Raw genomic sequence first — 21,749 nt, 5'->3', positions numbered from 1 at the left:
TACATAATGTAACAGAATAGAACTAGTAGAGTACAAAAATGGTCGTTTTATTAACAACAAAATGGTCAATTAGATATCAAGGTTGAATATGTCTTAAATGTAGAAAGATTTAAAAGAAATTTAATTCATTTTCTGCGCGAAAAAAAAATCATGTACACAAAAATAAGTTTCATGCACCCCAAAAGTCTCGTTCACCCTAAAAGAAATTTCATGTACATTAGTGTGCACCAGTGTACACCGTGCCGACCACTGATCTAGAGTGTATCTGGGGTCGACATTCTGAAATAGTACTTTTAACGTTCTTTACACCTGTTACTGCGGGATGGCAGATAGTGATAAAAAAAATTGAAAACAACATTTATATCACTTCGTGTATAGAATTTACTTATGAATAAAGTATCAGTGAATCTTGTTACTGATTGTTTGTTAATGAAAATTTATTAAAATAATTAAAATTTATTTTTTTAAATACTAAATATCCTACACCTTACCTTTATTATCTAAAGTTTATTATCTAGAGTTTATTCCTGTGTCGACATTCTCTAAAATTGACGATCAAAAATTGCTTTTAAAACGTGTTTTAGGTTAGATTTTTTTGACAGAAATTTTTTTTAAAATAGACTAATATAAAAAGAGTAAAAAAAAAACAGATAAACTTGAAATTAAAAACCCTTGAGCGTTAACTCAGGTCACAGTTTGCTGACCCCTCGTCTAGACCTAAACCACTACCCTATCTATCCAAAGTTATGAAAAATAACAATTTTTGAATTTAAGAACTTCAATATTTGTAAACAATTTTTTATAACTTGTAGTTTTATGCAAATTACAAAACCTTTAGTTCATCAAAAAAGAAAAAAATAGTATAGTCTAATTTTAAATATAAGATTATATTATTATAACTATTTATTATGTATGGTAAAAGTAAAAAAAAAACTATTAAACTAAACCTAAATAGTATTGTTTTATTTAAGTGAGTACTTTACCAGTAATATTGCTTAACTTTTTAGAAAGAAAAATAGTCAACTTAATTTATTAACAAAAATTAATATAGCAACTTATTTTTTATAATAATTGTAAACTATTATGTCTGCAAATAAACGTTATAGAAAGTTGCTATGCTATGAACTATATACTTTTGAAACAACAAGTTTAAAGTCAAACTAGTTGAACAATTTATATAACTTTGTATCTAATACTTATATAATAACTTGATTAAAGTTACCATTGATGTTTAAAAAACTTAACTTTTAACTCAATTCTAGTTGGAATTCAAAAGCTCATACTGTTAAAACTGAAGTAAAACATCATTACTTAAAGATTTCTTCTTCAATTAAAATAATTTTTTTTTAGATCAAACAATACCGATTGATTTTCGTTAATTTTTTTGATAACTAGTAAAAACTTAATATAAAAATTTATTGTTTCTTATAAGTACAAACCATTATGCTAAACATCATTATCTAACCAAAAATGGAGGCTGATAGTAGAAGTTTTGAAACAAACTATAATACTAGCTTTCATTTATAAAAGTCTAGCATTATTAAATTGAATGATACACGAGATTATGGAAAGATAGTAATCTAAAAAAGTAGAAAAATTCAATTAACGTAAAAGTTAAGTCACTTAATATTTTCATTTAGTTTTTAGATAAAAGTACAACAAACTTATTAATTAGCTATAAATATTATTATTCAAAGTATAACATTTTAATATCTTCTATAACAATTCTAATAAATCTCTTTTATAACAGAGAAAAGTATAAACAATAATTCTCGTTAAAAAAAACACTAAAATTCAAAAATATTAATTAAATTCCTAAACTAACAAAATTTAATTTTTCCATAACAATAACTTTAGATCTATTAATTATTAATTGCTTTTTAAGGTTTATTTGGTTTTATAGAAAAAATAGTTTTTTTGTTTGAAAAATTCAAGGTCTATAAAAACATAACAAGTGCATTATACAACACTTGATAAATCTTTAAAACTCTGTTCTTTTTAAATATATTTTCTTTTTAAGTTCTGAATAAAACTTTTCTATTTTTTATTTTAATCAAAATAACATATAAGAGTAGTCAGATTTGATCTGATTTGGTTTAAGCCCTTGTTTTGAGTTAGTTATGATTAAAGTTAACAATCGGTCAGCTAAAATCCGAAAGAGTTTTTTTAGATATCATCTGCATACTTTAGCATTAGTACAGTTTTTAAGTAGATTTTAGTACCAGCAATCTCTAAAGTCTTCTTGAAAGCTGAGTAATCTGTTTATAAAAGAAAAATTTGGATTTGTAAACTCTTAATAAGAAAGTTAACTAAGTGTTGAATATTTTAAATTATTAAAGAAAAACATTTGGTTTTGAATTCTTTCGGTATTAAAAATTGAATAATATGTTTTCAGATTTAATTCAGTTAACTCAAATAGGGATTTTATAATTCAAACTCTTATTCAAAATACTTATTCAAAAGATAAATCATGTAAAGTTTCTGTTTTTTAAACTTTAAAAATATTTTTAATTCTACTATTTGTACTAATCATGCTATGGCTTGTTTTTATATGTAAAGTTAGCAGTACTTATAATTAAGTGTCATAACATTACATAATTTAATTTACCAGTGAAAATTCTTAGTTGTATATATTGAGGGCTATCAAAGCATTTTACTAACTTGACTAATAAGATGCATGACTGTTTAAGTCACAAATGTAAATAACTTAAACGAATCTGTACCCAACATACAGTAAACCCCGAATTGAAAATGGAAAAAAATAATCTTAAAATGTTTGTATTAAAACTAGTGACAAAAAAAGCTAAAATTCTTCCATATTAAGTTATTTAAAATTCCGTCTTTAACATAAACTATGCTAGTTTGCGCGAAATAGTTTCTAAGATTTTGCTTAGGTTGACTTTTGACGTCTTTCAAAATAATAATCAACCATCAAAGATTAAAATCTATATAAATTACTCTTAAACAAAACTCCTTTATTTCTTTATCCATAGTTAAATATAATATGATATGTTTATTGAACAAAAAAAAGCGCTCAAATATTTGGTCTAAGGACCTGGTGTACGAAAAACCTTTTGGTTATCGATTCATACACCAGGATACAGTTTAAAGTCATGTCCAGAACATTTAAGAAAAAAGCTTTACTGAAACTCAAATAACGAGACTAGTCATAAATAAGTATTTTTTTTCTATTTTTGTCTTTAGTCTTAAACCTTTTTGGATTATAATAATATCCGTACTCCTCAACAACATAAATGCGTAGATTATTTGTAGATACAAACGTAGACAAACCTTCGATTTTATAAACTTTAATGAAGTTATAAATATTATGCGAAAAAAGTTTATCTTTTATTTTTTTTTGGATAATTTTAGCCGACGCGCTTTTTGAAAACACCCAATAAAACCTATATTTTAATTTTTTATCGAATAATATTAGTACAAAGTTTATTTTTTAATCTAAAAAATTTGTATTTAACAGTGTCGTAGCGTGATATTTTTGTAGAAGTGTGCGCTATTTTAATTATTTAATAATCCTCAACTGAAAACTTTTGTATTAAGCTATATAAAGGTATTTTTCAAAGTAAATCAATTGATTTATATATATTATAAAAAATAATTTTTAATTACTGTTTGGTTCTATAAAATGATTACATATTTCAAAACTTAACCATTTTTTAACAACTATAGGTACTATTTAAAAATAAAAAAATAATTATTTTTTTGTTATACTTGCACAAATATAAACTTACTAAGTTAAGCTATTTTTTAATAATTACAATAACGATATATCTATAACAATAAATACATGAAGGAAAACGAAAATGTCTGTTTTAATAACGATAATTGTTTCGATGAAAAAAATATCAATTTCTTCATATTACAAAAATCAGTAACAACAGAACCTCATTGCATATTATGCAAAATTATTCTTGAGTAAAATAAAGTGTAATATGAAAAAAACAATAGATTACTTGCTTGTTTAATGAAAGTATCAATGTTGTAAAATTAGATTGAAATATAACAAAGTTAAAGCATGACGAACTTATAACTGCATATTACGCAAAATTATTCTTGAGTAACATAAAGTGTAATATGAAAAAAACAATAGATTACTTGCTTGTTTAATGAAAGTATCAATGTTGTAAAATTAGATTGAAATATAACAAAGTTAAAGCATGACGAACTTATAACTGCATATTACGCAAAATTATTCTTGCGTGTAAAGCATGACGAAAAGAAAGTGTAAAGCATGACGAACTTAAACTTATTACATATTTTAATATCAATAAAATAAAAATTAAACGTTGTAAAAAAAAAAAAATATTAATAGACAAATTTAAAACGCAAGACTTTTAAAATTATTAATTTATGTTGAAATTCAGTTTTTGAGATTGTTTCCTGGTTGGTATTAAAAAGATATCAGTTTTAGCTATATAAATGTTTTACTAGCATATGTTTACACTTTGAAAAGACTTTTTTTTAGTTGAAATTTTTGTTAACAAACCATATATTATTAGTTCAAAAAATTTATTTTCATTCATTTTTGCTATTTACAAAGCTTCTCAAAAAGAATAATGTAATAAGTATATATTTTAACTTAATGACAGTAAAAGTACTCTTATTACTTGCGTACATACAAAAATATTATCTAAAGGTATTCTTAAGTTAAAATTTAAAAACTTTTTTAATTTTATGTATACAGTTTTAATAGGAATTTTTACCGACAATCAACATTTTAAAATTTCCAAAAATAAAGAAAATTTTCCGACAAAAAAAAAATTATATTAGTTTTATATTCCAAAATTCCACAACTATGCTTTTTGGAACTTTAACAAAAACATCGGAAAAATTCTATAAAGCCTAAGCCTGGATATTTTGCCGTGAGACAAGCTCAAATTAACAAAAGGATTGATCATACCAATTTGATCATCAGACCACAAGCCTTCGGTAGACTGAGACCGGTTTCGTCCTGATTAGGACTCATCAGTCAGTCACAACTGTTAGACTTGCAGTCATCGATCTACAGACGGTATATGATGTAAAAAATTATAAAAAATCATAAAATGTTTGTAGATTGATGACTTGCAACTTGCAAGTTAAAATAAAAAAGGTTAACAAAGTGAAACAACATAACACTTAAATCAACAACAAATCACAAGTTTTATTAAAAATATCTTTGACCATGTTTACAAGAAGTATACGCACGCGCAGAAGGCAGCAAAAACCGCCACGCGCCCGTTCTCTCTGACACCCTGCTGTTCACCAAAATCCTCGTTTTCTTCCATCGTGTCCATTATCCAACAGGGCCGTCGGCACAAACTCCATCGGAAGAGTGAACTGCTGGGCGTTTGCGACGTGGTGAATTAACCTGGCCACGTTAACCCCGTAAACCGTGCTCGAGTTGCGCTTGAACGTCCCGCACCCCGTTAATGGTAGCGGCACTGTTTGTTGCGCAAGTGGGAAATCCCCATACAAGCCTGCCACCGTTGTTTGAACAGTTTGTTGAGAATGACCTGCTTCTGCGAGTCGCACCTCATGTTCTCTTCGTGGTAAACTATCGCAGTTTCGTCGTTCAGCTCAACGTGGAGGTGTTTTAAAAAATTGTGCTGTGAAAGCAGGGCAGCTTCGCGCTTTGGCCCTTAAAAAAAGGCCACCACCCTCTTTTCGCGACCGGCCACGGCGTCAACTTTTCTTTGACATTTACCCACGGGCCACGGGTACTTTCTCCTGAAGTCTACGGAGCGAATTTTCCGTTCGTGCCGGTCGTTGATGCCGTAGCCCGAGTGCCTCAGCTCGGTGAAATTTCCGAGCAGTGTGGGAGCGTGGCGGGTTCAAAGACGGCTTGGACTGATTTCCCGTCTTTTCCTTTGCCCTTCAGGGGCGCTTCAAGTGTTTCGGCTTGACCTTAATCTTGGCTTAACCTTAACTTGCAGATATCAGCCATTTCGCGGCACATGCTGTGGGTATCGACTTCGTGTTTCAGTTTCAAATGTCTGTCGTAGCTGCTGTGCGGGTAGAATTGCCACATTCGCGCTTTGTAGCTGACGTCTCCGTAGTGTTGCTAGACCTCCGCCTCCGACGCTTTGAAAGCGAATATTAGCATCAAACGTTAACATTAACATGACGTAGTATGTATATTAATAGGTGTTAAAAAATTATGCAGTGTTAAGTTAAATTTTAAAATGTAAGATTATGTACACCGTTGACTTTACTGTTCTTTAAACAGTTTTCTTTTCTTTTTTTCATAATATTGTTGTTTAAAAATATCGTTTATTATACACTCATATCTAAATAATTTTATAAAAAATATCAAAAAATTTTTACTTTAATAAAGTTACAAAGCTTAGTTGTTTTTACTTTTTGTTTCCTATACATAAATAAAGAATTAAAGTTGAGAGTTTTATTTTACAAACATGTCTAAAAGTATAATAGACTCTAACTTTTGCAATAACTACTACTAAAAGGTGTAACTGTGTTAAGTGAGAATAAGTTTCGCTCATATTTATAGTCAGATATTCGTGTATTTTAACACTTATTTGCAACGTTACTCGATTTCTAAAAAATATAATGCAGCTCACAATTGTTATTAAATTTGCATTAAGAACATCAGTACAAACGAAAAGTTATATAACAATAAATAAAAATAACTAATAAAAAAAAGATTAATTACTGTGAATTCTAGTTCATGTATAAAAAATTTTGATACTAATTCATATCGCTTTAAATATAATACTACTAAATCAAAGATGAAATTTTTTAAATATGTTAGAAAACTTTAATCTTAGCTATTATATTAAAAATTAACTGATGATAAATTTATTATAACCAAAACTGCATTAAGAAGGTTTATGTGGCTTGTTGGATAGGAAAAAAATATACATATAAGTGCAATGCAAAAATTTCTAGATCAACAATATACAAGTTAGGAATAATAATCGGTAGAATAATATTTCTAATGACCATATATTTCATGTTTTGCAGGGAAAAATCTATGAAATAAAAAGTTATATTTTTTAATATTAAGTTAAAAATGAATAAATATTCAAATTTCGAGCAAAGTATATAAACATTTATAAACACAAAAATATATATTTACCTAATAGCTTTTGAAAAAGAACGTATAAGAAAGGAGTAAACACTTAAATTAAAAGACACTTCTTATAAACAAAATACATAGAAAAACAAAAATGAAATTTATATATATCTAATAAAGTTCAGGAAAAAATTTGAAAATTTGCAACTTCCTTAATAATTTCTGTTTTGGTATTTTCTTCAAAACTCAAAAATAATTAAGTATTCTGGAGACGTACATACTAAAGATATATATTGGTTTGTCATTTCGGACATGTTAGTTCTAAAACAGTTGGACATTCTGCGCTCGACTTCACTCAAGTTTTCGCCTTTCGCCAACTTTTTATTAACATACTTGGAACTGGTAACAAACACAAATGAATATTCTTTCACTTTATTGTCCACACTACAGTAGCAATGGCCTTTAGCACATTCATCTTTTAGACTTATAGTTGCCGTTTCATTAAAGATTAAAGAATTGTTGTCTACTGTAAATGAGCATTTGAGAATTGAGTTGACCTTTTCTGCTTTCACTCCATACAGATATAGTTCTTTACTTTTTATTTCTGTCACTCTTCTCTTTGAAACGGGTTTTCTTTCTTTCACCGGGCTGATTTTAAATATTTTTAAAACTTTTGGGTTGTAAGAACTTTTTTCGTCGAATATTAAACTCAAAATGTACTGGTATTCTTTGTCTTCACTTTGTAAAACTTTAACTTTGTGTTTGTAGCTGTTTTTTTCTGTCATTTTAAAGAGGCTATTTAAGTTAAACTCCAGTTGTTCAATTACAGAATCAGTTTCTAAGCAGAAATGTTTTACCACACGTTCTACTTCAGCTTTTTTATTTAAAACTAGTTCTTTTTTTGTTTCACCAATTAATTTTTCAATAGTGATCTTTTCTTGCTTATTTTCGAGGTCTTTAATTGTGGGCTTGATAAATCTTATTACATTCAAACTACTGTATAGCACATATTCAACCATTGTATGAAGACTTATATATGTCTGAACTTCAATAAGGTAAGACGGAACTACTAAACTTTGATAAGCTACTGTTATACTTTTATCTTCGGAATTTAAAAATGTTCCTTTATCAATTATGTTGTTTTTACTATCTAAGACGAATCGTGCATTTTTCTCTGTCCTAGTAATTTCTTTTCCTGTTAAATAATCATATGTTTTAACTGCAGGCTCTTTTTCAAGTTTGTTTTCTAATTTTCGCGAATTAATGACCTCGCACACTAGTACGCACGTATTGAGTTTAGCATTTTCACCATCTTTTTCATAATTTCTTCCATAAATAGAGGCTGTATCGTAACTGTCGGTCAAATAAACTCCCGGGCCAAATCTTCCCTGAGTCGAAGGCTTAAAACCTGTTTTTAAAATTCCTTCTATGTTTGATGTTTTTGTTCCATGAAGTAAAAGTGTGTTTGAGCTTTCCGAAACGCATGTTTTATTTGTACTGATATCTGTTGAAACTACTCTCTGTATTCTTATCTTTCTATCATCTTTGTAATTTTTTAAATTCTGTAACTGTTCTTTTGTAAGAGCCGTTTTTAGAAGCTGGTAATCTTGATCATCATCCTCTAAAGGTTTAAGTTTGTATTTAAATTCATGGTTTACAACTTCAGATATTTTGTCAATTTTGTTTACAAACAACTCTTTTGTTTCACTTATTATTTCTTCCTTTGTTTTACTGAATTCACTTCGTCTTATTGTTATATTCATAAGATCATTACTTATATAGTCTCTCAAATTTTTTCTTTTTTTTCAAAAAAGTTTATTAAAAAGTTTTGATGAGAGGGATATACTTCAAGATGCTCATTTAACTTGGTTCTCTTCGACAACATTATTTTGTGAATTTTCATTTGCTCATAAGTTGATAATATGTCTGTGGAAATTCATATTGCTCTATATTTATAAGATATGAATTTTTATGGAACACAATAGAAGTACATTTAAAATTGACTATTTAGACCAGAATAAATATAACTACTGTTGTTTTTAATTTAAAAATAAGTTAGTGTTTTTAGAAATGGTTAGAATATGTGTATCTGTTTGATACAATTTTGTTGTATAACAACTTCAGGACATTTGTCTAAGCAAATATCTTAGCAAAAATATTAATTATTACGTAAGTTTTTTATTACCGTTTTACTTGTATCAATGTAGAGCAGGGTTTCCCAAAGTGGGCCAAGTGGCCCCCTTGGGGGCCATGACAGATACTCAGGGGGCCACGAGCAGCAAAGGGGTAAGAGGGGGGGGGGCATGAGCAGTAAAGGAGCTACAGGGGGCCATGAGGTCATAATTTGAAACTTACACTAGTTATTCTTGAGTTGCAGATGAAGAGGAAAAAAAAAAGGTTTTAGGGGTTTTCTTTAGTAGTTTAGAAACTTACACTAGATATTCTCGAATTGCAGATGAAAATTAAAAAACAAAAAAAAAGGTAGTTTATGAGTAGTCTTGTTGAAGGGGGCCAATGCTTTTTTAATTTCTTTAATAGGGTCCATTTGCAAAAAAAGTTAGGAAACCCTGATGTAGAGCGTTATGAAAAACTTTAAAATAGCGGATAAAATTTTTAAGAATTAGTTATTCTTATTAAAAGGCTTTGTTGGTCTCAAATTACATCCAAAAGAATTTTCTATATTAGATTTAAAAATTTCAATTAACGGCAACTAGGTTCTATAAATATTTTTAAAAAGTTTGTATCAAAACTTAATTCTACCTGGACAAGACACTCTCTTCGATTTAATTTCAGCAGCAAGAACTTTGCGATCAAATTCACACAAGTCTGCAAATTAATTATAAATTGTTTTTTCAATTCATGCTCAAATAGTTCTACTGGTCTACTGATTGCTAATACTACTCAAGTAAAAAAAAATTACTTTCGAATTGTTTTGTATAATTTAAAACATGCAAGTTTACTTATTCAGAGCATTTAAAAGCAACTCATTTTTATATAAGTACGAAAGTTTACTGTAATCTACAACATGTTGCTTAAGCTGAATGTAAATTTAAAGAACTACTATGAGTAGCATTCTAATAAAAAAACATTGGTTTTAATAGCAAAAATTTGTTGTTAAGAAATATCTATATCGATGTATATCTGCTTTTGCTATGTTAAATTTAATTTTTCAATTTTCCAACCTAAAACTGTTCTGTCCGTTTCTATTATTGTTCCATTTTGAAATTCTCGGATAAGTCTGGAACAGGAAGTGTTTTCTTCTTCCACCCAGCTGTTTTCTGATCTGAAAACAAAGTTTTTCTTTACTTTATGCTAATTACTAATTAGATGTTACATTAGTTTAGTTTTTTTTAAATATACCTATTTTGATTTTAAGTTTAACATTAACACTAATAAAAAAATGATTGTTGAAAGTATAATTTATTATTAATTAAATAACTATTAATAAATATTAGATGAGTTTAATTTGTATTCTAAAGTTTATATTTAGTCCGCTGTAAAACTATTTTTTACATTGTCTTTGAAAAACTAACAACAAAATATTTTGAAGTTTTACAGTAACAATAAAAAACTAAAAGTTGATCAGATAATTTTATCTTACAATGTGTTTTATTATAAATATATTTTATGATTAAACTCAAACCACATACAAACTCAAACACTTTTGATAATAATATAAAAACTATCTAACGATTAACTCACTCGTCACAATCCTTCCATTTTACGAGGTATAAAATAACATTTTTTACTCCGTCATTTCTACTTCCAACAATTTTCTCAACATCATAATCCACACAATCTTGTTGTCCTTCATTAGCTGAAAAGTATTCTGTTATCTTTAATTTAGTTAAAAACATAACATTTTTTTAAATAGTAACCGACTCTACAAGATAAATCTAAAATATCGAGGCTTTACCGGAATGCAGTTGAGTTTTTTTTAAGTTATAAACTAAATTACTACCTCAAATGTGCTTCCAAAAACACTTTAATTTGAACAAAAATTTAATTTAGTTATTGAATTTAATTATTAACAAACTACTTAAACTTTTTTTTTGCTTATATTTATTGCACTTTACAATTTCTATTGGTTAAATAATATTAGTACAAATATTGTTTCATATAATTTTAAAACATTTGATGGAACCAGTGATACCATTTTGCCACATTTTATTACCAAATGTAAACTTGTTTCAAAGGCATTTATCAAATAACTTTTCGAAATTCTAGCGGCTTTTTGTACCTGATTATTTAGACATAGACGTATTTTGGTGTGTGTAAAAATCCCGTAGCATTTGCTGCAGGTAGAATTACAAAAACCCTTGACTTAACTTCTCTCCCATTCAATATGAGAAAGCTTGAACTAAGTAATAAAACTAATACCTGAACACGGCAATCTCTTCGATTTAATTTCAGCAGCAAGAACTTGGCGATTAAATTCACACCAATCTGTTAATTAAGTATAAAGCTGTAAACTGTTGTATAAACAGTCAATTCGTATAGTTTTATTAATTATCTAAACTATTTAAACAATGTTTTAAGCAAATTTTTAATTGTGTTCTCACGAAAAAAAATCAGAATTATACAAAGTTCCGAATTATTAGCAAGTACTTAAAGTTTATATAAGATTTTATTTCGCCGCTTATCTATAACAAGTTGCTTAAGATGTATAAACTCTAATACTTCTAGATACAGTAGTTTCTTAATCACTTCTAAAAAGTCATTTTTGATGGTTTTACAAGAGAAATAGCTGATTTAAAGTTAAAAGCATGTATTTATATACATGTAAAAAAATTTCTGGTTATGTTGATGTTAAATTAATTTTTATGCATTAACCTAAAACTGTTCTGTCTGCTTCTATTTTTGTTCCATTTTCAAATTCTCGTATGAGTCTGCGGCAAGTAGTGTTTGCTTCTTCTACCCAGCTGTTATATGACCTGATGAAAAAGTAATTTTTTGTTTTATATGAAAATGGTGATAGAATGTTACATAAGCACCACTTTGAGAAATATACTTATCTTTAATGAAAAAATATTGTCAACAATATTCTTATTTGAACTATTTTTACATGAACTATTTTTACATGAGCTGTTTTTAGATTTATTTTATAATAATAATTTTTTTTAATTCATTTACAAAAAAAAAATAAACTGTAAAAGTCTCTAGCTGGAAAAAAATATAAAGTGCTCAAAAACAACCCGTTGTCTTAACATACTTTACATTTTTATTATTACTAATTGCTATAAACTTATAAATTCAGAATATTGTTTATTTATTTGTACCTTAAGATCTATCCAGCAGTGAAATTTAGTTGTACCAAATAAAACGTAACTGATCACCAGTATTAAATTAAGATTATTCATAATTAGTGTTTAAAAAGTAAAAAGTAAGATGTTTAAAGTAAACCATAGTAATTGAAACCAAAACATTTATAAAACTGTTTATTATATTTTTATACAACCTTTATCATTTTCTAGGACTTACAACAAACTAAAACATTTTTTACAGAAATGTAAAAGCTATATAACAATTAACTCACTCGTCAAAATCCTTCCATTTTACGAGGTACAAAATAACATTTCTTACTCCGTCATTTCTTCTTCCAACAATTCTCTCAACATCATAATCCACACCATGTTGTTCGCTTTCTTTAGCTGGAATAATATTTGATGTTAGGCTAAATAAATGAGTTAACGTTTTCTAAAGTTAATGAGTAAAGTTGAATTTTTTACTCTTAGTAAATGGTATTAACTATCGGGGGAAAGTAAGTAGCAAAAAAGCGAAATTTTTTTAGATAATGAACTAATAAAATAAAAAAAAGTTTTTTTTTAGCTATAAGGGGTATTTGAAAACGGGGCTAAATTAACTACATTAAATCAAACTGCTACCTCTTTTTTTAATGAATACTCTAACTTATGTATTTCAAAACATATTTAACAAGTTAAACATCTACCATATCTTAACAAAACTACCTGAACGATTTTGGACATTCTTAGTTGCATGTATTTCTTCATTTCCATTCATGATTAACTTTTTGCCTGCAAAGTAAACAGGAAAAATAAGCTCATAATTAAAAAAAAAAAGTTTAAAGTTGACGAGTTATTAGTTTATTTATTTAACTTTTGTAAATACATCATTTGTCCAAGTATTAAAACTTTTATAATTTTTTATTTTAAAATTTATGTTATTATTTTTTTTAGCATATTTAAATAATTTAAATAACGAAATATCTTAAAAGACAACCTATTACTATGCAATAAAGAGCATCAGTTTTTTAATTTCCTATTCAAAGTCTTCATAAAATTTAACTACATCAAATCTTTTTTTTGCAAAACAACTAAAATACTTAATGTTATAACTAAATACCACTTATTTGTTATTAGTATAACAAACTTTAGGCTATAGATAGTTTTAGTTTAAAGATATTTAAAGGTATAGTTTAAAGTAAATCAATCAAATTAACTACTTAATTTTATATAGTATGTCATGATTTAACCCGTTTTTCTTTACATTCATTATTGGTTATGTTATGTCTTAAAACTCACATAAAAAACTAACTCAAAGTACGATTAAAAGAAGTTTTTTCTGTAGTTTATACCAAATAATGCTTTAAATATGTTCTTACAACTTATAACGAGACCAATTACTAGAATCCAAGCTGTTAATTTACTACAAATAACCATTTACCTTTTGTGACGTTTTTAGTAAATAAATAGTTCGTTATAAAAAATCATAAATGTAATAGCATAAGCTTAAAATCCAAACTAAAAATGATTTAACTTAATTAATGGTTTTATACGTTGTATGATATTTTAAAACATTTGTTTATAATTTTGAACCATTGTTTTTTTTTTTGTTTTCAAATTAACCAGTTTACTAAATTTCTAAAATAAGTCTGCAGTATCTAATAACTTTTTTATACTACAAAATACATATATTCAAATGCTTCTTGCTTTTATATAGTATTCTGAATCACAAATATTCATTTATTTTAATGTAGTAGTTCACAATTTAAAAAGTTTTACAAGTCTGAATGCATTCTTAATGTTTGTTTAAGTTTATATACTTTGACTCCTACGACAAAGTTAAAAATAAATTTATAAAAATCGATATATAAACTGACCCTCAAAATTTCATTAAAAAACTTGGTTTATATAAAGATTCTCTTTTATTTTACTTGGTTTTTTATTGAACAACTTTAGACAAAATAAATTTAGTTTCTTATGACACTTTCTGTTTTTCATTTGGTTTTTTAATTGTGAATAAAAAATAAGAATAGTTTTAGTTTAAAGACCATAAAACAAGCATAAAAAAATAACAATCACATTTATATTTTACTTATATAAATAAAACGGTATTAAGGTCAGTGTTTAACTTAGTTCACTCCTTTACGTATAAATTAACTTATTTTAGATTAGTAGATGTTTAAAGTTTATATAAAATACAAAACTGCTTGTGTTTCATTACAGCTTACTTAAACTTTTATTTTATTTGTTAGTAAAAAAATTTTAATTTTATATTTTTATATTTTTCTCATAAAATTTTGATCAAGATTTAGCATTTCAACAACAAAAACGGTCGTAGTTTGAATTTTAAAATAGTCTAACTAAACTAAAAAAATTATTTACAAAAGTTATTAAATTACTATTTTTGGTTAAATTCGAGTTTTTGGCAAACAGTTATTAAAAAAGATCATTGAAATGTTTAACTAAATTTAAAGAGGTCTACAATATAAAAGCTAACGTCTGGCAACGAAAGGTGCAAATTGCAAATATTGTTAATATTGTTGATTAATATTTAATTTATTTTCAGTTTTCCGAAAAATTAAGTTTTTAGTTATATAGTAGGTATAATGGTTACAAAACAAGAAAAACTAGATTAACAGGTAAACTTCTAACATAGACACACTTTTAACTCTGAAGACATATTTAGAATTTTTCATATGAAATATTTTCTGAAAATCTTGATTAAACTTCTTATAACTTATTTAATCCTAAATTTTCATAGTAAATAATTTTTAATAAATACTTTCTCACAGGAAGTGATAGAGTGTGGGATAGTAAATTGCGCAGTTTAAAATTTCATTTAAACAAAAAAAAAGTTTTATTAAACTCATATTAGCTTACCAAAAAAAATTTTTTGTGTTTAGTACATGTTTACTTTTTCCTTAAAATATATAAAAATTATTTAACTAACTTAAAATGATATTTTTGAATTCTATAAAAACTGGCTTAAAGTTTGTAATAAAAGCTTTCATATAAAAGTCAATTTTAATTTTTGTAAAAAAAAGTGTTTTAATCCCCCTGTGGCCTTATTTTATATACTTTTCTATTTGAAAAATTGTGAGTTAGTTGTACTAAATACACTTTATAAATATAACTATATTGTTGGTTAATTCATAAAGGGTTTTGTTTATTTATTATTATTAACAAAAACAGATAATGACACATTTATTTAAAAGCTGTACTTTTAAAATAACTTTATTAAAAGAAATATAATTGTTAGTTTTCACAGAAAATTTAAAAATTTACAAAAAATAAGTTTTCTTCATTTTAAAGCAACTTATGCAAGTTATCAGGAAATGCTAATTTTCATAATAATAAAAGTATTATATTAACAATTATTTAGACTTACAAGGTTGTTTTGTATGTTTTAAAATTTAATGAATTTTCAGAAATATAACCCCTTAAAAATTGTTAAAGATTTTTTAAAGGGCACTCAACAAAGTTTTTTTTTTTTAAGATGGCAACCCTGAAGCCTTATGTTGCTATAATATCTATTTAATCTTGTTTTATAGGTAGAAAGTTCAAGAGAAAATTCAATAAGGAGTATTACACAACGCACTGTGTGGATGCGAACAGACTTTAGCTCTATACTGTTTTCCTTGCATATTGTTTGGTGGTGAGGATGCTTGGACAAAATCAGGTTTTAAAATTTAGGAAAAATTGCTGATTTTAAATGTTAAAATAAATAAAAAATACCTTAAAAATCATTTGCAGATGTTTGAGCCCAGAAGAATTATACTATAGCATTTGCTTACAAGCAAATGTATACTTTTTTCAATTAAAATATTTAATTAATAACAAAAAAAAGTATTATAAAGCTGTGGTAAATTGAAAACTATAAAAAAAGCCATGTTACTTTAACAAAACTAAATTTGTGAAATTAAAACATAGGCTGCAACAAACTTTAGTACGATTGTTTGTTATGCGACACAATAAAAACGCTCAAAATGTTTAGTCCTAGGACCTGGTGCACAAACAAACCTTCCATTTATCGAGTCCCACACCACGGATACCTTTTAACTTCTTGTCTAGGACAGAGGTGCTAAAATAACGTAATTAAAGTGACCCCTTAGAGAGCTTTGACAGATAATCAGATGATCTATGAGCAGCAAAGGGCCAAAGGTAGTCTCGAAGTCATAGTTTGAAACTTACACTAGATATTCTGGAGTTAATGTAAAAAAAGGTCTTAGGTGCTTTTAATGGTAGTTTTTTGAATAATTTTGTTGAAGGGGTCCATAGCTTTTTTACTTTCTTTAAAATGGGCCATTTGAAAAAAGTTTGGGAAATCCTACTTTAGACCCTTTTCATTAAGTTGATGTTTCAAAGGACCGGAATAGCGGAATTGCGGAATTGCCAGATAGAACAAAACAATAGTTGAAAACAGGGTGACAATAATTGCCTGTGCAAATGTCAGTTGAACAAGAAAGTTCATTCTTGATTGGTTAGGCTTAAAATCCGCGTTGTTTTTGATTCCCTGGTTCAAGTCACAACTTGTCCGATTCCAGGAGTTTTCTGCTAAGAAACGAGAAGACTTTCAAACCTCCATTGTTTCCTTTTTAAGAAAACGTTCCGATATTACTTAAACTGTTTACAGCATAATTTGTTTTCGTTAAATCAATTTAAATTAAATTAAAGTGTAGTTTCTTTTTTATTTGTCTGTTTTAATGTTTTTTTTTTCTTAAAATAAATCAAAATTAAGTAAACTAACTGAATATTTATTGTTTATTTTATTATATGTTTTGATTTTTAGAAAACAAATAAAGAGATCTCAACTACTAGAGATTAAGTAATAGATTTATTCCTTCAAGACTTTATTATGCAAACTAAGTTTCGGTCAAAGACTTCGTCAGTGCTAAAATAAAATTGTACAAATAGATTATTTTATTGTTTTTTTAATTTTAAGCCCTGCGTAATTTTTAAGAGGTAGTTCATTCGAAAAAAATACAATGTTTGTAGTTATCCGGCCAAAATTACAAAAAAAAACATGCCCAATATGGTTGGTTAAGTGAGTAAGCACTGTACTGTATGTTTTAAGAGCACATTTAAAAAACCTATTTCTATGAAAATATTTTAAAAACAAAAGCAATCTGCTAAGTATAACAACTTACCATTTATTGATTGATTTTAAAACACTTTCATAAAATCTAAAACTAACTAATTCATACGTTAATACAAAATGTGTAAAGTTTAAAGTTGTAATTTAAGTATGTACATTTAAACTAAACAATTAAAAGTTTCATAATTAAAATTTTTTTTTTACAATTGTGTTAGTTGTTAAAGATTATAATTAATTTACTTTACTTATAAAAGAAAAAAGTTACGTTTAATTTTTATTAAAATACTTTAATACTGACAATTAAAAGTTTTCAAAAACTTAACAACTCCTTAAACTAAATTCATAACTTCATGGATGTGTTTTTAAAAATTGAGCTATATGTTTAAATTCAAAAACCTTTAAAACAAGTTTAAATGTGATTTATATATAAACACATATACAGTTTTCGTAAAACTTTAAACAACTAGACATTGTATTTTAATGACAAGGCAAGCTTTCTGCAGTTTATTAAGTTTATTTAGTTTGTTCAACTAACGTCAGCTATATCTGTCTTTATTCATCAAGCGTGTGATATGAATAGCGAAGTGCGGAAATGACAAGAATGTTGCATCACAATAAGCAGTTTGTTAAAGGTAGCAAAAACATGTCATGTTATTAAAGTTAGCTCTATTAAAAAACTTAATTTAGTAGCACTTTGAAAATGTTTAAAAGTTTTTATAGACTTTAAGTTTAAAACCCTCAACTTTTACAGAACTTTATAAGCTGTATCGTGTGTATACTTCAGTTAAAACTAACACTAAATAAGATAAAACAATAAAGTGAGATACTTAAGTCTATAAAAAACAATGCTAAACTAAGTTTTATTTTTTAGTAATATATTTAGTTAAGTACATTTCTTTTTTAATTTAGTATATTTGAATTCATTACCTTTTAAAATGCAAGATTAGTTTAAATTACAAAATCAAAATGGTAACCAAACTTTGTTTTTAACTTGTCTTAAAATCAAATTCATAAATATTTGACATAAATAATATAAAAATAAAGAAATTAAACTTTTGTAAAACTGTATAAACAATTTTCTAAAGATTTAAGTTAGCCAAAAAGTTTTACTATTGAAAACAAATAGTTATTTTATGACAACCTTCGTTTTCTTAGAAAGTCTTTAAAAGTCAAAGATATTATTTAAAAATTTTCTTAAGTTTTTACAGCGTAACTAAAATTTACACACTTAGCTTTGCATACGTTACTAACTTTAAATGTATATATAACTTAACTCAAAAATAAACTCAAAGTTTTAATAAAATAATGAAGCTGCTAATATCAAAATTACGACTGGTAAGCAAATGTCAAACAAACAATGTGTTTAGAGCTATGGCATATTCAAACAGTTCAGGAAAAAGCAACAAAATAGAATTTCGTTCCGCATACCCAAGTCCATCTACACTTGTGAAGGTTTCAAAATACTTAGAAGTAAGTTTTTCTTCAACTACACTCTTTGGTACCAAATCTATTTACTGTAAATAATTTTTTTAACTTAACATCTATAGTACCTGAACATTAGAAAACTCTAACTAATATTAGCAAGAACTTTACAAGAATTGACAATAGTAAATGAATTTTACACGAACTTACTGAAGATAGTAAAAACGTTTGAAAAATATATTTGATATGCAACAGTCTTTAAGTATAAATTAGAAATTAAATTTTTAGTATAAATAAAATTTTGGTAAGCTATCAGTTTTTTTTAACTACTTTACTCCACATATACAATGTTAAGTAGAAACAAAACTTCAATATAATGTAATAGTAAGTTGACACAGAAGCTTGCTAAAAATACTTAGTTTCAAATTTAACTATTAAGTAAGTAAAAGAACCTTATAAACTTTTTTTAAAGTTAGGACATCAGCAGTAACAATTAACAAAAAATAAATAATCAATTGGAAAAATTGTTTTAGAAAAAATAAAAACTATAAAGACTAGTTTATTTCTTGTGATTATTTTCAAGCTAGGCGATGACCTATGAAATAAAATTTCTTTTTGCATTGCTTTAGTATTTTTTTACTTATATTGAGTTATTTACAACGGTCCATTAATGGTAGTTGGTTTGACAGTTTTATTTACTTAAAAATGGTAGACTACTTCGCCTAAAAGCATTTGTTTTAAGCTTGTTTATATAGAGTAAAAAACCTAAATAAGACACAAAGTTTTAATCTCTCTTATCAATAGTACAAGTTATCTTGTAATGTCGAATTAACACAAGGTGTTTTACTGTGGGTGCCAAACGTTAAACGAAAGAAATATACCCAAAAAACTACATGTAAACAAAACTTTAGAAGTTTAAAATCAAAGAAATTAACAGATTTATCTACCATATGAGTTTTATCGTTTTTAAGGAGTTTGAAATTCTTTGTGTACTCCTTGACAAACCAAAACTACATGCAACTTTACACACTATTTTGTAAATGTAAAAAGCATTTAGTTTCCAATAAAAGGCAGATAATATTGAAAATATAAACTCATTATTTTTCTTTTATCGATAGAATTTTTAAGGCGACTAATCACTTTTTATTTCGTATAGTTATACTGACTTGCCAATAAAATAACACCTAATGAAGAATGCCTAAAAATGATACAAGCTTTTTTTTCAATTGGTTTCTAACAAAACAAAGATCGTTAAACTAGCTTATATAGAAGCCAACACGATTGATTTTATCACTGTTCAATAAGCTGAAGTGACACAAACAGAGATCAACCGAAAACTTGATGAAAGAAGACCCGGATGTTTTGAGGTGCCAAGCAGGGTCGGAGTTGGGGGCGGATGAAGTGAGAAGAGGAGTTGCTCATTTCCTCACGCGATCTTACAACAGTCACGTGAACAAGTAAGAAGTAAAAACTAAATTTCTTTGGTAATTTATATTAATAACTTCTATTGAGGTATAGTAAAATGAGTTGATTATGTTTGTTTTGTAATGAAATTATTCAGTTTGTCATAAAAGTCTTGTATATATATCAACTCGAAAAAGTGTTTCACTTTTAGTGTTTATTTTTTTATTTACTGATAAAATTATTTTTTACAACAAAGTCTATTTAACGACAAGTATATGTTTTAGTATTAATATAGTGTAGTAAAACTTAAGAATAGAAAATTACTTTGATATTTCAAATATGGACCTACCTCAAATACTTAACAGTTTTATAAGTGAAAGTGAATGCATATAAACAAAATTATAGTTTGTTTTTCGTAAATAATGTATTTTCATAATTTGATTTCATCGCTTATGATGATATAATAAGATTCTAATAAACCTTTATTATCGGTGTCTCTTTAATTCGATTTGTGTAAATAAATAGTCTGAAAGCTAATGTAAAAACAATGTTCACTAGAATCGCTGCTTACCATAACTTGCTTGGAAAATTTTAGCTCAGCATACTTAAGATAAAACTTATTTGCTGTATAACCTATTAATAAGTTAATTTCTACCTTAAAATACATAGTAGACTTATAAAACATTTCTATTAATATAAGCAATTTGTTTTTTGAAAAATAAGAGTTGAGAAGTGTAAGATGGTTTTGTTTAGTTTTTTTTTAACTTATACCTGACATAAAAGGAACCAAAATATATTAGAAAAAATTCAAAGACTCAAATAAAGGCACACAAAAATTACAAAATTACTTTTTTTTTGTAAAAATTAAAGGCATAACACAATATTGAAAACAAAAAGTATCCAGTATAAAATCAAACAACAGGGACGAGCTTTGTATTACCGAGGGAGTGTTCTCAACTCTGCACCTCATCATCACACACTTCTTCAACGAATCCCACACTGTTTTTGTTGAAGAACCAACTTACAGTTTTGCTTGCAAGTTTTTAAACGACTTTCCTCAAGTTAGTAGCAGTTCTGTGATGTAAAAATAAAATTAGTATATTATTTGCTTTTTATGTTATTTGAGACAACTTGTTTAATATTAGAGAAGTCATATGAATGAAAATAATTTATGCTTTAAACTTTTTTGCGTACTATCAAAAATTTATATTTGTATAAAACCAGTGCTTCTATAATTTTTTAAGACAGTAAAACCAAAAAGTGAAGGCATACCTTTAGAAAGAGACGGAATTAACTTAGAAGTTTTAGAAAATAAAATAAGTCGCCTTTCTGAAACAGAAACTTCGAATGAACATCCATTCAAAGCAGCCCTATTTATTATGTCGGTAAATCACAATCCTACTGGAATTTGCTACTCAGCTGGTTAGTTTTTTTTTCTACAAACTTTTAAATAAAAGATTTCTTTCTAACCCATAACTTTTATTACAGTTTTGAACTTTAAAAAATTTCGCTTGGAAAATATAAAATAATTGCTAAATGTAAAAACAATAGG

General features: G+C 26.5%; 1 protein-coding gene across 1 annotated transcript; it reads left to right on the top strand.

Annotated features, from left to right (window-relative positions):
- Nucleotides 1-18,729: 18,729 nt before the first annotated feature.
- On the top strand, nucleotides 18,730-21,619 carry LOC145848719 (uncharacterized; the record flags this gene model as incomplete). The annotated part of the gene is made up of 4 exons (XM_082953999.1): nucleotides 18,730-18,841; nucleotides 20,117-20,250; nucleotides 21,120-21,258; nucleotides 21,442-21,619. Coding segments are annotated over exons 1-4 (550 nt in total), but the record flags the coding sequence as incomplete, so codon positions are not given.
- Nucleotides 21,620-21,749: the final 130 nt, after the last annotated feature.

Source organism: Thalia democratica, unplaced genomic scaffold (assembly GCF_965202585.1).
Source record: "Thalia democratica unplaced genomic scaffold, ktThaDemo2.hap1.1 HAP1_SCAFFOLD_1624, whole genome shotgun sequence".
Lineage (NCBI taxonomy): Eukaryota > Metazoa > Chordata > Thaliacea > Salpida > Salpidae > Thalia > Thalia democratica.
The sequence above is the reverse complement of the archived record's forward strand: the minus strand, read 5'-3'. Positions and strand labels throughout refer to the sequence as shown.